Here is a 13215-nt window from a genome sequence, read left to right on the forward strand (position 1 = left end):
TTTTCTTCTTCTCCTGGAGCAGACACCCCTTCCCCAGGCTGGCTCCAGACCAAACCTGATTTCTGTAGGGACCAGAGGGAAGTACAGTGCTGGCAAAGAGACTCACTGTCCTACTTCTCCGCCTCTGCAGCCGTGCTGGCGTGGGGCAGGGATGCATTTTGTTATTAAACAGCGCTGCTGGGGCTTGGGGGGATGGCTGAGGGGCTCCCCAGGCTGCTGAGAGGCACAGGTGATGCTCAGCCTGGATCCCACGATCCCAGGAAATGAAGGGGTGAGGAGTCTGAAATTGGTTATTTCCTGAGGGAGATGGGAGGGCTCACCCTGGAGAAAAGGAGGCTCATGGGGGGGATTTTCTCACTTCCCTACAACTCCTTGACAGGAGGTTGTGACCAGATGGGGTTTGATCTCTTCTCCCAGGTAACAGGGTGAGAAGAATTGGCTCCGAGGTAGGGGGGCCAAACAGTACAGGGAGCCTTAGGAGATGCCAGGGCTGAGTGCTGAGAGCCTTCTGGGTGCTATTGCAGCAGGAGGGGAGCGTTTGCTGGGGGAGAGAACACCAAGCTGCTGGTGGCTTCCAAAAACACCTCCCAAAATGCAGTGGTGGCAGGCAGAGCTGTGTCCACGGCCCTGGGGGAGGTGGGTCTGGGTCTTGCAGCCCCATGCCGAGCTGGGCAGCTGCAGCAGAGAGCAAGGAGGCTGCAGGGGCATGGGTTGGGTGCCAAGTGTGAGCTGTGCACGCTGTAGGAGTGGCTGGAAAACAGGAGCTGCTGCAAGGATGGGGGTTTGCAGCATGTGTGACTCAACCCCCACGTGCTTCCAGCATGCTGAAGGTGCTGGGCCAGGAGGGGAAGATCCCCTCAGTGTCTGGGATCTCCTCTACTCGTGGGGTGCAAAAGGGTTTTGGTGGATCTCAATGTGCAGAAGTCATTTCGTGACTGGGTTTGCACAAGTTGGCTTGGACCGGTTTTGTCAGTGAAACATCTCCAAAGTGGAGAAGACAGGGTCACAGAATGGTTTGGATTGGAAGGAGCCTTTTAAAGATCATCCAGTCCACCCCCTCTGCTGGGCAGGGACACCTTCCACTAGTCCAGGTTTCTCAGAACCCCATCCAACCTGGCCTTGAGCACTTTCAGGGATGGGGCATCCACCACCTCTCTGGGCGACCTTTGCCAGGTGTGACTGCCCTCCTTGGAAAAAAAATACAATTCCTTATATCTAATTTAAATCTAATTTAAATCCTTCAGATTTAAACCACTACCCCTTGTCCTGTGACAACAGGCCCTGCTCAAATGTTTGTCCTCATCTTCCTTACGAGCCCCATTGAAGTGCTGAAGGTCTTCTGTGGGAGCCTGGCTTTGAAATGCAGTGACACATCCATCCTTTTTGAAGCAGGGACTGTTCAGACCAGCCTGATTCGGGATGCTGGGGAAGGGAGGTGTGCTAATATCACTGTCACGCTGTTAATACCACTGTCATGCTGCTAATATCACTGTCATGCTGTTAATATCACTGTCATGCTGGAGCACATGGGTCAGAGATGTGAGCAGGCCTTGGCTGTCCTGCTTCCTGCCCCATCCCCATTTTCCCCAGTCGACCTTGGAGAGGGGGTCAGAGGAGGAATCTGTTGCAGAACAGTTGTTTTTCCATGTGTGTGTGTGTGTGTAGAAGATTGCTACCATTGCATGTTGGCATCAATTCCTGGGGTTTCAAGCCATCCCTTGGGATGCTCAGCACTCAGCTGCCCTCCCCAAATCTCCTTTGTGTGAGCAACGTGAGACCTGAGCGTGGTGCAGCTCTGGGTGGATTCCTCCTCAGCATTTGGAGAGAGGACAGTGCCTGGCTTTCCACAGAGCAACCAGGAGGCAGCAAAATTAATGACTAGACCAGAGAGGATTTTGCTCTTTTTGGGAGGTTTGCTCAGAACTGAGATGAGCTGGGAAACCTCCCTGAGCCCCAGCACTTCCAGGACCTCTGGACACCGGTGTCTGTCAGCAGGGCAAGAGCTGCAGCAGTGCCAGCCATGCACCAAGGCTTGTGAGAACTCTGCTTGTGGTGCAAAGATCTCCAAAACAGCCCTGACACCACAGTGATGGGCTGGAGGAGCTGGGTACAGCAGGAAGCTGGGAGTGTGATGCATATCGGTGGCTCCCAGCACGGAGCTGGGAAGAGGAGGAGGAGGAGGAGGAGGGAGAGAGGCTGGAGAGCAGGAGAGGTGGGAGGGATGGCAAAAAGAGGGAAACCACCTGGCTTTTTAGCCCTCTGTGCCCTGGGATGGTGCCAGGCTCTCCAGCTTGCCGAGGGACCAGGAGTCCCTTCTTATGTGTTTTAAATTAAAACACAACGCACACAGAATATCCTGGCGGGGAGGTATGAAAATTTAATCAGGCAGCGAGCACAGCCCGTAATGCCTCTGCAGCTATTCCTGGCAGCTCAGGGCACAGGGCTGGGGGAATGGGAGCTGCCAAAAAGTCCCCAGCACTTGTGGCACCGAGGGACAGAGCCCTTTCCTCCTCCATCCTCCGAAATGCTGCGTGCTTTAAATGTGGATGAGAGCACGTGAGAGCAAATTCAGAGAGGAGACTTCAGCTTCCACCCCAAAGGTTCAAAACCCTTCTGAACTCAAAAAGTGAGCTGTTTCTCCCCAAATGGCTCCAGTTGGTGCTGGAGCCTGGCCCTGCCAGGCACGTGTGTGGCAGCCAGCCTGCTCTCCCCTCTCCTCCCTTTCCAAACACGGCTCTTTCTCCGCACTCAGCAAAGCCAGACCCTCACCAGCTTGCCAAATGTTCCTGCCTTTATTTTTTTCTAATTTTTTTTTTCCCTTCTTCCCCTTTTTCCCTCTCTCTCTCTGTGTGTGTGTGTGTGTATGTGATGAAATGACACAGCAAGAAACAAACTGTGTCTGCTGGATCCCAGCTTTCAGGCATGTTCTATCAAAAGCTCCCTGCCCACACCCTCCTCCCTGCCCGCGCGGGAAAGTCTCACTCCAAGACGGTCTGCTGGAAAGCACTGGAGGAGCTCAGGGGGGCTGGTGGAGGTAGAAGTGCTCCAGCACGGGTTCTCTGGCACTTCCCAGCAGTTCCAAACTGGTCAATGTGCTCCTGTGCTCCAGGGCTGGGTTATGGGGCTGGTGGGCTCCATGAGTGAGCTTGTGCAGGGGTCTGTTACCCCAGCACAGCACAGCTGAAGCTGGGGATGTTCCTTCCTCTAGGAACGTCATAAAAGGATGAAAATCTTATCATGGGGCCCAAGCTGCCTCCCTGGGCTTGCAGCATGCCCAAAACAAGGCAGGGATCCCCATGAGAAAACAAACAGCCCCAAAGCTGATCCTGTAGAAGCCATGCCCTGCTGCAGTATCCAGGCTCTGGGTCCAGCAGGGTTTGTGCATCCATGCTGAGGCAGCTGGGTGCGATTTCTTGGTGGGTTGGAGGAGGAGAACAGCACCAAAATCAGTCTCAGTGCCTGTTTCAAATATTTTGAAAACGCTGGATTTTTTAGTAATGCTTCCAGCAACGCGTTTTTGGCGTTCCTTTTAGGAAACAGAAAAATGAAATGCATCGTGTCCTTCCCCACTCCCTCCCTGCACACACTCAGAGAGAAGATTATGCTGAGTTTTGTGTCCCCCTCTGGTGTTATTCCAGAGCTTCCCAGGGCCAGTGAAGGGCAGTGCTGGAGGATGGGGATGGGGCAGGAGGTGCCCACCCTGCCTGGAGACCCCGACATGTGGCCATGGCAGGATGTGTCCCACCCCGGGCCAGTCCTGGCCTTGCAGAGGAAATGCACCCATTTCCTCATTAACCTCATTTGGGAAAGCAAAGCATTTCCATTCAGATCTTGTCCAGTGCCAGGGTCGCTGATGGATCCCAGGCAGGGAGTGAAGCATGGCCCTGCATGCAGGAGATTCAATTACTGCTATTAAAGGGAACAAGGAGATCTGTTACTGCTCTGGGGGGAGCAGCAGCGGGTGTCAGCGTCTGGAGGGAGCTGCTCAGGCCAGGGAATCTGCTGGGAGTTATTTTTATAATTAATTTTCCCCGCCTTTTGCTGTGGCTGCTGGCCTGTGTGTGACTCTGAGCTGGATGCAGGGAGGAGCAGGTGATGCTGGGGGGACACCATCAGCCGTGTCAGGAGCACGATGGGTGTCACCAGCAGGCCAAGACCATCAGAAGTTGCCAAGCCAAGGATCTGGAGAGCAAATCATGGAAGCTGTGGTGGTTCTTCACCCTCTGTCCCGCTCTGCAAGCACCCGAGAAGCTCTGGGGAAGGCAGGCACAGCTCCAGGGTCAAAGGCCCTTGAGATCCTTGAGATCCATGGCTTTTCCCATCATCCCCAAACCTCTGTGTGAATGAAACCCACATCCTGCTGCTCCCTGAAAGCTTTGGGTGCCCACAGGCCCCCAGTTGCCCTCCCCAAGCTGGTGAGCAATGAGTGGCCATTAAGGCTCCCTGCGCAGACTGAACCTGCTCCCTGTTTATTTTTAGCCAGGAGAGACTGAGTTTGAGGGGTTTATTGAGGTTTTCCCCCCTCCCTTCCCCTATAGCAAAGAAATCCTGAAGGTTCCCATGCGCCGCAGCCCGAGGGAGGGGACGTGTGGGCTGTGCGCTTGTGCTGTGCATTCAACTTGAGGATATATTTAGATTTCTTTAGATTTCTGGCCCCCTGAGTGAGACCTGCTTTTGCAGCTTCCCGCGCCTTTTCCTGCCCTTTTTTGGGGGGGGAAGAAAGAAAAACCCCAAAAAACCCAACAAACACCACAAGAGCTGCCTGAAGAATAACCTTGTGCTTGGGGGTTGAGAAGCAGGAGCTGGTGGGGGCTCTTTCCCTCAGGAGGGTCCCGCTCCCACGCCTTGGTGCTGTCATTTGTAGGCTCAGAGGGCTTTCCTGGCAGCAGGATGGGTTGTGCCAAGATGTGAGCCTGGTGGTTCTTGGTCTGATGACCACAGAAGAGTTCTGGGGGCTGGTGGGGTGCATAATGAGAAGGAAGCCTCTCAAAGGGAAGGGAAGAAGCAGCAAAGACTTGGCACCAAGCAGCTCCTCCATTTCCCAAAGGAATATAAAAAGCCTGTCCCGAGGGTGAATGATGGGACCTTGCTCAGGGAGCAAGGCAGGAACCTGGAATTTCTTCATTAAAGGAGCTGGTGTAATTTAGGGATCAAAATTCCTGTGTCTACCCTGAATTCTGCAAACAACAACCTCCTGGTACCTTCAACAAAGGGGAAAAAAACCCTATGGGAAGGCAGAGTGGACCAAGACGATGAACTACAGCCTACAGAGGGATACAAAGAACAAGTGATGCCCCAGAGGAATGGGGAAAGGGGCTGCCCAGTCAAGACAACAACATCTTGGCGACGAAAAATTTGGGAAGTGCGATGAGGGCCATAGCAGAGTTGTGTTGACACAGACCTCCTGGAGGAGCAGTGAGCGGTTCCCCACCTCTGCAGATGGAAGGAAGGCCCAGTGAAATGACATCTGGAGAGATCTGGGCACGGATGGACCTTTCAGCCCCACTTTTGGTCGACACGAAGCAACAAAAGGCGCGATCCCAAGAACAAGGGCATGGCCAACGTGGGAGCCCAGCGCTGAGACCCACCAGCCTGGGTGCTTGGGATGGCTTCTCCCCAAGCTTGGAGGGAGCTGGCACATGAAATGGCAGGTCTGGTAACAAGTATTTTTAACAGCTCCATCGAGTTGGGGGAGGCACCATCTGACTGGAGAATAGCGAATGCGGTGCCTATATTTAAAAGCGGGGGGAGGAGGGGAGGAAAAGTAAGGCAGGCAGGAATAGGACTGCGAGGCTGACCTCGATCGCATGCCACTTGGGAACAGATTTGGGAGGCAAGAGAGGAAAATGAATCATGGGTTTGTCAAAGGTAGGTCACGCCGGGCCAAACTGGCATGGCAGGCCTGGGAACGTGGTAAAGCTGCTCCTTGTAGTGAGATGGGAAACGCTATGGGAAAGTGGGTGAGGAGGAAGGGGAAGTGGATGGGGAAGGGGATGAGGAGCTCTGTGAGGCTGGCGGGGAAGTGAGCAGTGCTGGGATGGTGTTGAGGGGACACGGGGGATGTCATGGACTCGTGGAGTCCTTGGGGATGCGTCATGGGCTTTCCTGCCTCCAGCGGCTTCCCAGGGAGGGACAGAGGCTGCCATCCTGGGCTGGGAGGCATCTGAGGGCTGGAGGAAGAGATGTGGGATGCAGTGAGAAATGGAAAGCCAGGTGCCTGCTGAGGAGCAGCAAAGATCTCTCCTGGAAGCTCAGGTTGGCTGGGAAGCAGCGGTGTGGAGGAGGAGAGGGTGAACGGGTGACATCGGGGTGACCACGAGGTGGCTGCAGGGCAGGGGTGTCACCAAGGAAGGAGGGAGGATGGTGGGATACAGGTAAAGTCTCTGTGGCATCGTGCAGGGATGGAGTGTGACCCATCAAATTGCTCCCTGTGTCCAGGGAGGATGAACTGAGCCTGGAGTGGAGAAGGGAAGGGGATACTGGATAAAATAGGGCAGGAGAGCCAGCTGGGCAAGAGAGAACTGGAAGAACCTTGCTTTGGCCAGCAAAGCAGAGGCTGGAGATGGCTGTGATTGCTGTCTAGAAATAGATCAGGATGGAATCAGGAAGGAAAAGAGCTACTTCAGCCAAAGGCCAGTGCTGGCAAAAGAACGGAGCGGTATAGAAAATGACCACAAATAAATTTAGGCTGGGAATTACAGCAGCCATTGGAGCATCTGCTTGAGGAGGCTTCCAGTGGGAATAGTGAGTTTTTTTTGGCAGTCTGAGTGGCTGAGCAAGTAGCAGGTGATGATCTGGAGCCACTGCACCCAGACTGGGCACCACCAGTTCCTGGTTTTGTAGGGGGCATTGGGATGTCCCCTGAGAAATTTCCTGTTGGGGCTGGGGGATGCCAGCAAAGCCAGGAGGACCCGTGTGGCTGCTGGTGGCAGTGCTGTTCCTGGTGGCAGCCTGGGTGGTTGGGACCATCCCTGAGCTCACTGTGGCCAGTGCAATGCCCTTGAGTGTGTGGGTCCATGGCCACAGCTCCCCATCTCCTCCTCTGCCCCAGAAGTGCCCCTCCTGCAGCTGCTGGGTGCAAGTGGTGCTGTGACCTCCCAGATCCCCTCAAAAATCTCTCCAACCCCCTTTGGCTCCACCTCCAGGGGAGGCAGGCACTCAAATGCACAGAGGTTGGGATCACAGCCAGCCCATGCCGTCTGAGTCCTGCCAAGACCTGCTGCAGGTCCCCAGTGCCACCAGCCTGGCTGGGCCTGAAAAATGGAGAGGAAGGAGGTGGTCTGGGCACTGATAACCCAGGGGAAACTGCCCACTTCCCCCTCTCTCTCCTGCTGAGTGGCTAAAGAAGGGGTGGTGGTGGCCCAGTTCTGGGGGAAGATGTCTTCTCCTGCAGGAAAGGAGCTCGCCTGTTTGGCATTCCCTGTGACAAGGACCTTGGGGAAAGCCTGTGTTTCTTGGGCAGGAGCCAGTTTCAAAGGCAAGCAATCCTGACATGAGTGGCAGGTACCCAGTGGCATCTTGGCAGGGAGCTGAAGCCCAGCCAAGCTTGGGCTGAGGGTTGCAGTATGCCCTGAAGACTGATGCCGTGGGAGATGGTGCTGTCAGAGCAGAGCCTGGCTATCTCTGGAGGGCCGTGGCAAACATTGGCTGTCTGGCATTTCCATGCATCCTTCCTTCCTCCTTGTGCTTCCTTCTCCTCCTAAAGAAAGAGGCTGGAGATGAACTGGGGCTCTTGAAAGAGCAGCATCTTGAGAGGACCTGAGTGTGGTTTCCCTCGTGCCAAAGGAGGAGAGCAGCGAATCCTCCCAGATGCGTTCAGAACCCTTTCGGCTGCTGTGGTCTGAGACCGCTGCCCACATCCCCTGTCCCAGTGCTGTGGTCAGTGCCCTTGTTGGGGGTGTGCTGGTGTCACCTTTCCTGCTTTGGGGTCGCTGTCAGGGTGATGGGGACACCCAGCTGAGGTTCCCACTAGAAGAAGACTCCAGCACTTCCTTTCCTCCTCGGAATCGTGCTGGTCCCGGCGCAGAGCCCCGTCTCAGCTCCTGCACTGGCCGACCAGGAGACGTGGTGCCAATGACTCAGATGAAGATGAGGGCTTAATTAGCACAGGGAGAAGGGGGGAGAGAGAGAAAAGAGAAAGAGTCTTTCATTGCAAGAAGATTGATACCACCTCCCCCAGACAGTCACGTTCTGCCGCATCACCCTCAGCCCGGCGTCATGTGCACCGTGCCTGACACCAGAGGACAAATGGGGCCTGGGAGGCGGCTGGGAGGGACAGAGGGGCACTGCTTTATTAAAACCTCTGGTGAATTCATGTCTGGAGGTATTGAGCAGGGCTCATCTTGCAGCTGTCGGGCTGAGCTCTGCTCTCAGAGCTCCCGTCTGATCTCAGCTCCTTGGCTTTGGGGGACGGTGTTTGTGGTGATGCCAGTAGCAAAATGCCTGTTTGGAGGTTTCCCACCATGCATGAAGGGACAAATGTTGCCTGTCTCTTCTTTAGACACCACCTTCCCTGGTCTTAAGGTGCCCTATAAACCCGTGCTCAGCTGTGGGGCTGCTTTGCCCCGTCCTGGTGGATGTGTCTGGGAGCCCCAAATCAAACTGCGGGGGAAAACATGCTCAGGGTGACCTCAGCACCCCAGTTTTGGGCTTCAGGACCCTGCACCTCCAGCTACACCCATGTACAGTCTCTGCAGGGATGGTTGGAGGGGGCAGAGGGGAGTGGTCCTGCCTGATGAGGACTGGGACTGGTGCGGGGTGCTGAGGGGCGCCAGGGCTCTTCTGGTGGGCAAGGGTGCCCACCAAGGCTTGGCAGGCATGGCCATGTCACCCTGAGGAGCCTGGTGTGGTCAGCCTGGAGCACTGAAGTTGACACCCCTCCCTCTGCCATGTCGCTGGTGTCAAAGGTGATGTCACACTTGTTTTCTTTTCTTTCCTCTCCAGACCAATGATGCCTTAGGAGCCACCTGGAACTGGCTGTACTTCATCCCCCTCATCATCATTGGATCCTTCTTTGTCCTCAACCTTGTCCTGGGAGTGCTGTCAGGGTAAGCAGTGGGGTCATTCCCTCCGAGCTGTGCTTGTCACACATCTGTGGGACCTAAGGCTGGTCCCTGTGTCCCTCCATCCCCTCCATCCCCACCTGCCCCACAACCAAGGGGCAGGGATTGCTCCCCTGGCTGTGCTTGGTTCTTTCTCTCCCTGGGGAGCTTGGGAAGGGACAGCCTTGAAGATGTTTATTACTACTGTTATTTCACTTGGGAGAAATGGTCACTGGGGATCTTCTGCCTGCTTGGGACCTGCAAGAGGAGAGAGACGTGGGGGGTCTATGAAAATGTGTTTGAGTCCAGGCTGTTTGTGGTGGGGTGTGTGTGGGTTGGGATGGGTTTGGGGAGTGATACAGAGCACCTCTGAGCTGCCCTGCACTGGTGGGGTGCAAACTGGTGAGGATAAAGGTGCTTGGGGAGCACGTGGATAAGCCCAGAAGATAAGGAAGCAGGGACAAAGCAACTGTCCCTGTGATGCACTTCCCAAGGGGAAGGTGGTTTTAATCCAAGCCATTAAGCTGGGTTTGGAGACAAAAACTCTTCTTGTCTCCATGACAATGAACTGTGGTTGCATCAGCACATCCTCAACTGCTGGTTGAGGCTGGTGAACGGCGAGAGCGTGCCCTCTCCTGTGCTGGGGGAAGATGTGGGATCCTCTGTCCTGACTGAAGCAGGTCATTTTTTAGCTAATTATGCATCATGGCAAAATGCAAAACTCCTTGTAGCAGTGCTGTGTCCAGATGGAAAGCTCTTAGATGCAAGGGTCAGGGTGGAGAATGGCCGTGGCTGTCTCAGCCCCTTTCCTGAGGGTCCCTGGAAGTTCAAGTGTGATGGTGGTGATTCCAGGAGTTTCTAGGGTGGCAGGTGGGGGTCTCTTACTGGGCTGAATTTTCCCAGCTCTCATTCTGGGGTCTGACTGAGTCTGGCGGCTCTGGACAGGCTGCAGGAGGGGCCTCACATTGCCCAACAGAGAGGGAGTTCTTATGGGGGATGAAGATATCCAAGCAGCATTGGGTGGAATTTCTACTTCTCATGCCACATCCAGCTTGGGCATTTGGGCAAGGTCCAGCTGGGTCTCAAGTGTCAAGCAAGAGCTTTGCTACAAAATCCTGGAGAAGGCAAGTTAGGAAGCTGGGAAAGCCCCTTATTACAACGTTGAGGCGTGCCAGTGAAGCGAGTTGTGTGGACGCCGGGGCTTTTGGCACTGGGGTGATGCTGGAAGGAGCTTGGGGACACAAGCCAGACACTGGCCAGAGGACCACAGCAGGGCTGGTGGAATGCCTGGCCATGCCCTGGCCCAGCTTGGTGCTTCCCTGCAGCAGGACTGCCCCAGGCAGCCGTTCCCATGCCCGCCGAATTGGATGCAGTTGTCTAGGACTCTTCCCAGGCACCGGCTGGCATTTCCTCTGTTTGTTTATCACTAACAGGGTTTGTATGGGGAAGGATGCAAGTGGGTGGGTGGCCTAATTGGCAATGGAGATGCTCTTGTGGCGTGGCAGATATCCAGGGTAAAGCAGGACTGCTCAGCTCCCTGGAGGCCTGGGCGAGGTGGGCTCTGCCACTCCACGGCCATGGCCACTGTGGTGTCCCCCTGCCTCGACACTGCCACATCCCCTGTGCCCCAGTGGATGCAGCACCTTGGCTGGGTGAATCATCCTAAGCTGCTGCTGGAGCCGTGGAGGAGCAGGACCTAAGGCAGGAGAATATATTTGTGCACACAAATAATATGTGTCCTTGAGTGCAGCAGGAAGGGTCTCGTTCCTTGCTCTGTTTGCTGAGCTCTTCTTGTTTTTAGCACTCCTCTGGTGCTGGAAGAGAGTACTTGGCTGTGCTGGGGGATGGGAGGTGTGACCTTTCCCTTGGCCAGCTCTCAGCTGGATGAACAGGCAGGGCCTGGCCAGATACCCCCACTTTTGGCTGTGCTGAACTGAGAGGAGATGGTCACTTTGGGAGTGAGCTCCATGGAAACACCTCCACCGAAGGACTTCTTCCCCTGGCAGTTACAGCACTGCTTTTGGGAAAGCCAGGCCGTGCTCAGCTGAAATCATGGCCAGTGGCCTCCTTGCAGAAACCTGGCCCCACGCAAACCGCACCATCTGCACCGCTGAATAACGAGGTCCTCTCGGGATTTCCAGCATTCTCCTCCAGGTTCCCTCCCAGGAGCTGCTGCTGAGCTGCCTCTGCCCTCTTTCCCTTTGGGGAAACAGCCCAACACCCGGGGTGGGTCCCGAATGCAAAGAGGCTGCAGGAGGACATTTGTGTGTTTCACTTGCCACCAGCAGAAGTTTGCCGGAGCCCAGATTTAGCAATCTCCTGGTTGCGATGAGCATCCCTCCCAACAGTCAGATCCCCAACTGTTAAGCTGAGGCATGACCTCTGTGATGTAAACAGCCTGGATCCATCTGCTCCTTAAGCACAAAGTATGTGGGAGAGGAAAAAGAAATGATTTTCATCATAACAAGGCTCCTCAGTTTTTCTCCCTAAATACGAACGGGCACACACGCACCGGAATCGCATGCGACTCCTCTGAGAGGAGATGGAGCTCCTCCAGGCAGGGGCTTGGAGAGACAGATCTGCTGTGGCTTTGGCATTTATTACTGTGTCTATTAACTTTCCCCCTCTATGGGTGCAATTATGGATCAATTAACTCTGGTTGAAAGCAGGAGAAGGTGAAAAAATAAAATAAAAATAAAATAAATTGGCCCCGTTCCTCTTTGGGAGCAGGTACGGAGCCCAAGGAGTTGTGACTGCTCAGCTTTTAAAGCTGCAGGAGCTGCTGAGATAATCCTGGCAGGAGAGAGTCAGTGGGAGAGTGAGGATGGAGCACTGAAACGCTGCTTTCCACCTGAGGCTGCCTTGTGGCCGGAGGAGTTGCATGTGCTGGAGATTTGCAAAGAACTGCTCTCCCTTTTTTTTGTGAAATCGTGGAGTTTTGGGGTTTTTTTTTCCCCCCCTCCTCAGCTGTTTCTCACATAAAACGTGTGTGTTTGGGCTCTGTCTCTGGAGCAGCAGGGACCTGATGAGAGGCACGCTGCCCTGTCCCTGCTGCTGGTGCCATGTAGTGACCACCCCAGGAGTGACCATAGCCCCTGGGACTGGTCCTGTCCTGCTGACTGCAGAGGCCCTGCCTGCTTTTCCCCTCCTGGCAAGAAGACAGCTTGTGTCTAGTTTGTCACTGGGAGCAAGAAGATGAAAGAGTGAAGATAAAAAATAAGCTGTGCTTGGAGGTGTAGCACTGAGGACTCATGCAGAGCTTCCTGAGGACTCATACAGAGCTTCAGAACCAAACAGGCTGAATTTTGACTCTTTCCCACCTCCCTTTCCACAGCCTCTGCAGAAGAAATTTGGTTTGCAATCACCCTCCTCCATTCATTGCAGCATCATCCTTCTGTTGAGAGCTGGGAGACTCCATCCTCATATCCAGTCTTGTGCACCCAGCCCCTTTCCAGGGTGTCAGAGCTGTTATCATCACTGGTATTTCTGGTCTGCAGAAGTAGCAGAGTGGTAGGAGATGCTTCCTGACCTGGGAAGACTGGGCCCTCAGGCCAGCCAAGGAGAAGACCTCTGGAAGCTAATGGCAGAGCCAGAAGTCGAGTACAATGGCAAGAAAAATGAAATCTATCTGCCTTGTACCAAACAAGAGAGTAATTTAAATCCTCCTAATTGCTTCCACTCATCCTGGTGATGTTAAGTCTTTTCTCCCTTTAAGTCTTTTCTGCCCCCCACCCCCAGCTCTTACACTAAGCCTTTGAAAGAAACGACTAATGTTATAATTAAAGGATCAATTTGGCAAGATTTCTTTGTCTTAAGATCTTTCTTTCAGGTTGGGTTAGCACTGCGTTCCCAGTCTCTGGAGAGTTTTCTTCAGTTCCTTCAGGAGCCTTCTGTGCCATCTTCTGAAATCTTTTCACTTCAGTTAATTTGAATTTTTTTCCCCATCCAATTTGGATGCATAACCAATGATGAATAAAATTAAGTTTTATAGCAATTAATAATAAGGGTGTTGAGGGAACAAGCGTACATTTTCAATGGAGAGAGGGTTCTTTTTGCCAGCTCCACACAAAAACCTGGGCCCCACGTGGCTGAGCGGGATCTGGTGCTTTGAAGCCAAAAACACTGGGAAGAGGATTAATGTCTCAAAGATTCATGGAGGGAGAAGTGGGGGACA

At 54.1% G+C, this 13215-nt stretch overlaps 1 protein-coding gene across 1 annotated transcript in view; it reads left to right on the top strand.

Annotated features, from left to right (window-relative positions):
• Positions 1-13215, top strand: part of CACNA1E (calcium voltage-gated channel subunit alpha1 E) — an 86665-nt gene that overhangs the window by 22637 nt on the left and 50813 nt on the right. Inside the window, exon 7 of the mRNA XM_058842826.1 lies at positions 8944-9047. Coding sequence (XP_058698809.1) covers positions 8944-9047 — 104 coding nt within the window. The remainder of the gene's footprint in view (positions 1-8943; positions 9048-13215) is intronic.

The sequence above is a fragment of the Poecile atricapillus genome, chromosome 7 (assembly GCF_030490865.1).
Source record: "Poecile atricapillus isolate bPoeAtr1 chromosome 7, bPoeAtr1.hap1, whole genome shotgun sequence".
Classification (NCBI taxonomy): Eukaryota; Metazoa; Chordata; class Aves; order Passeriformes; family Paridae; genus Poecile; species Poecile atricapillus.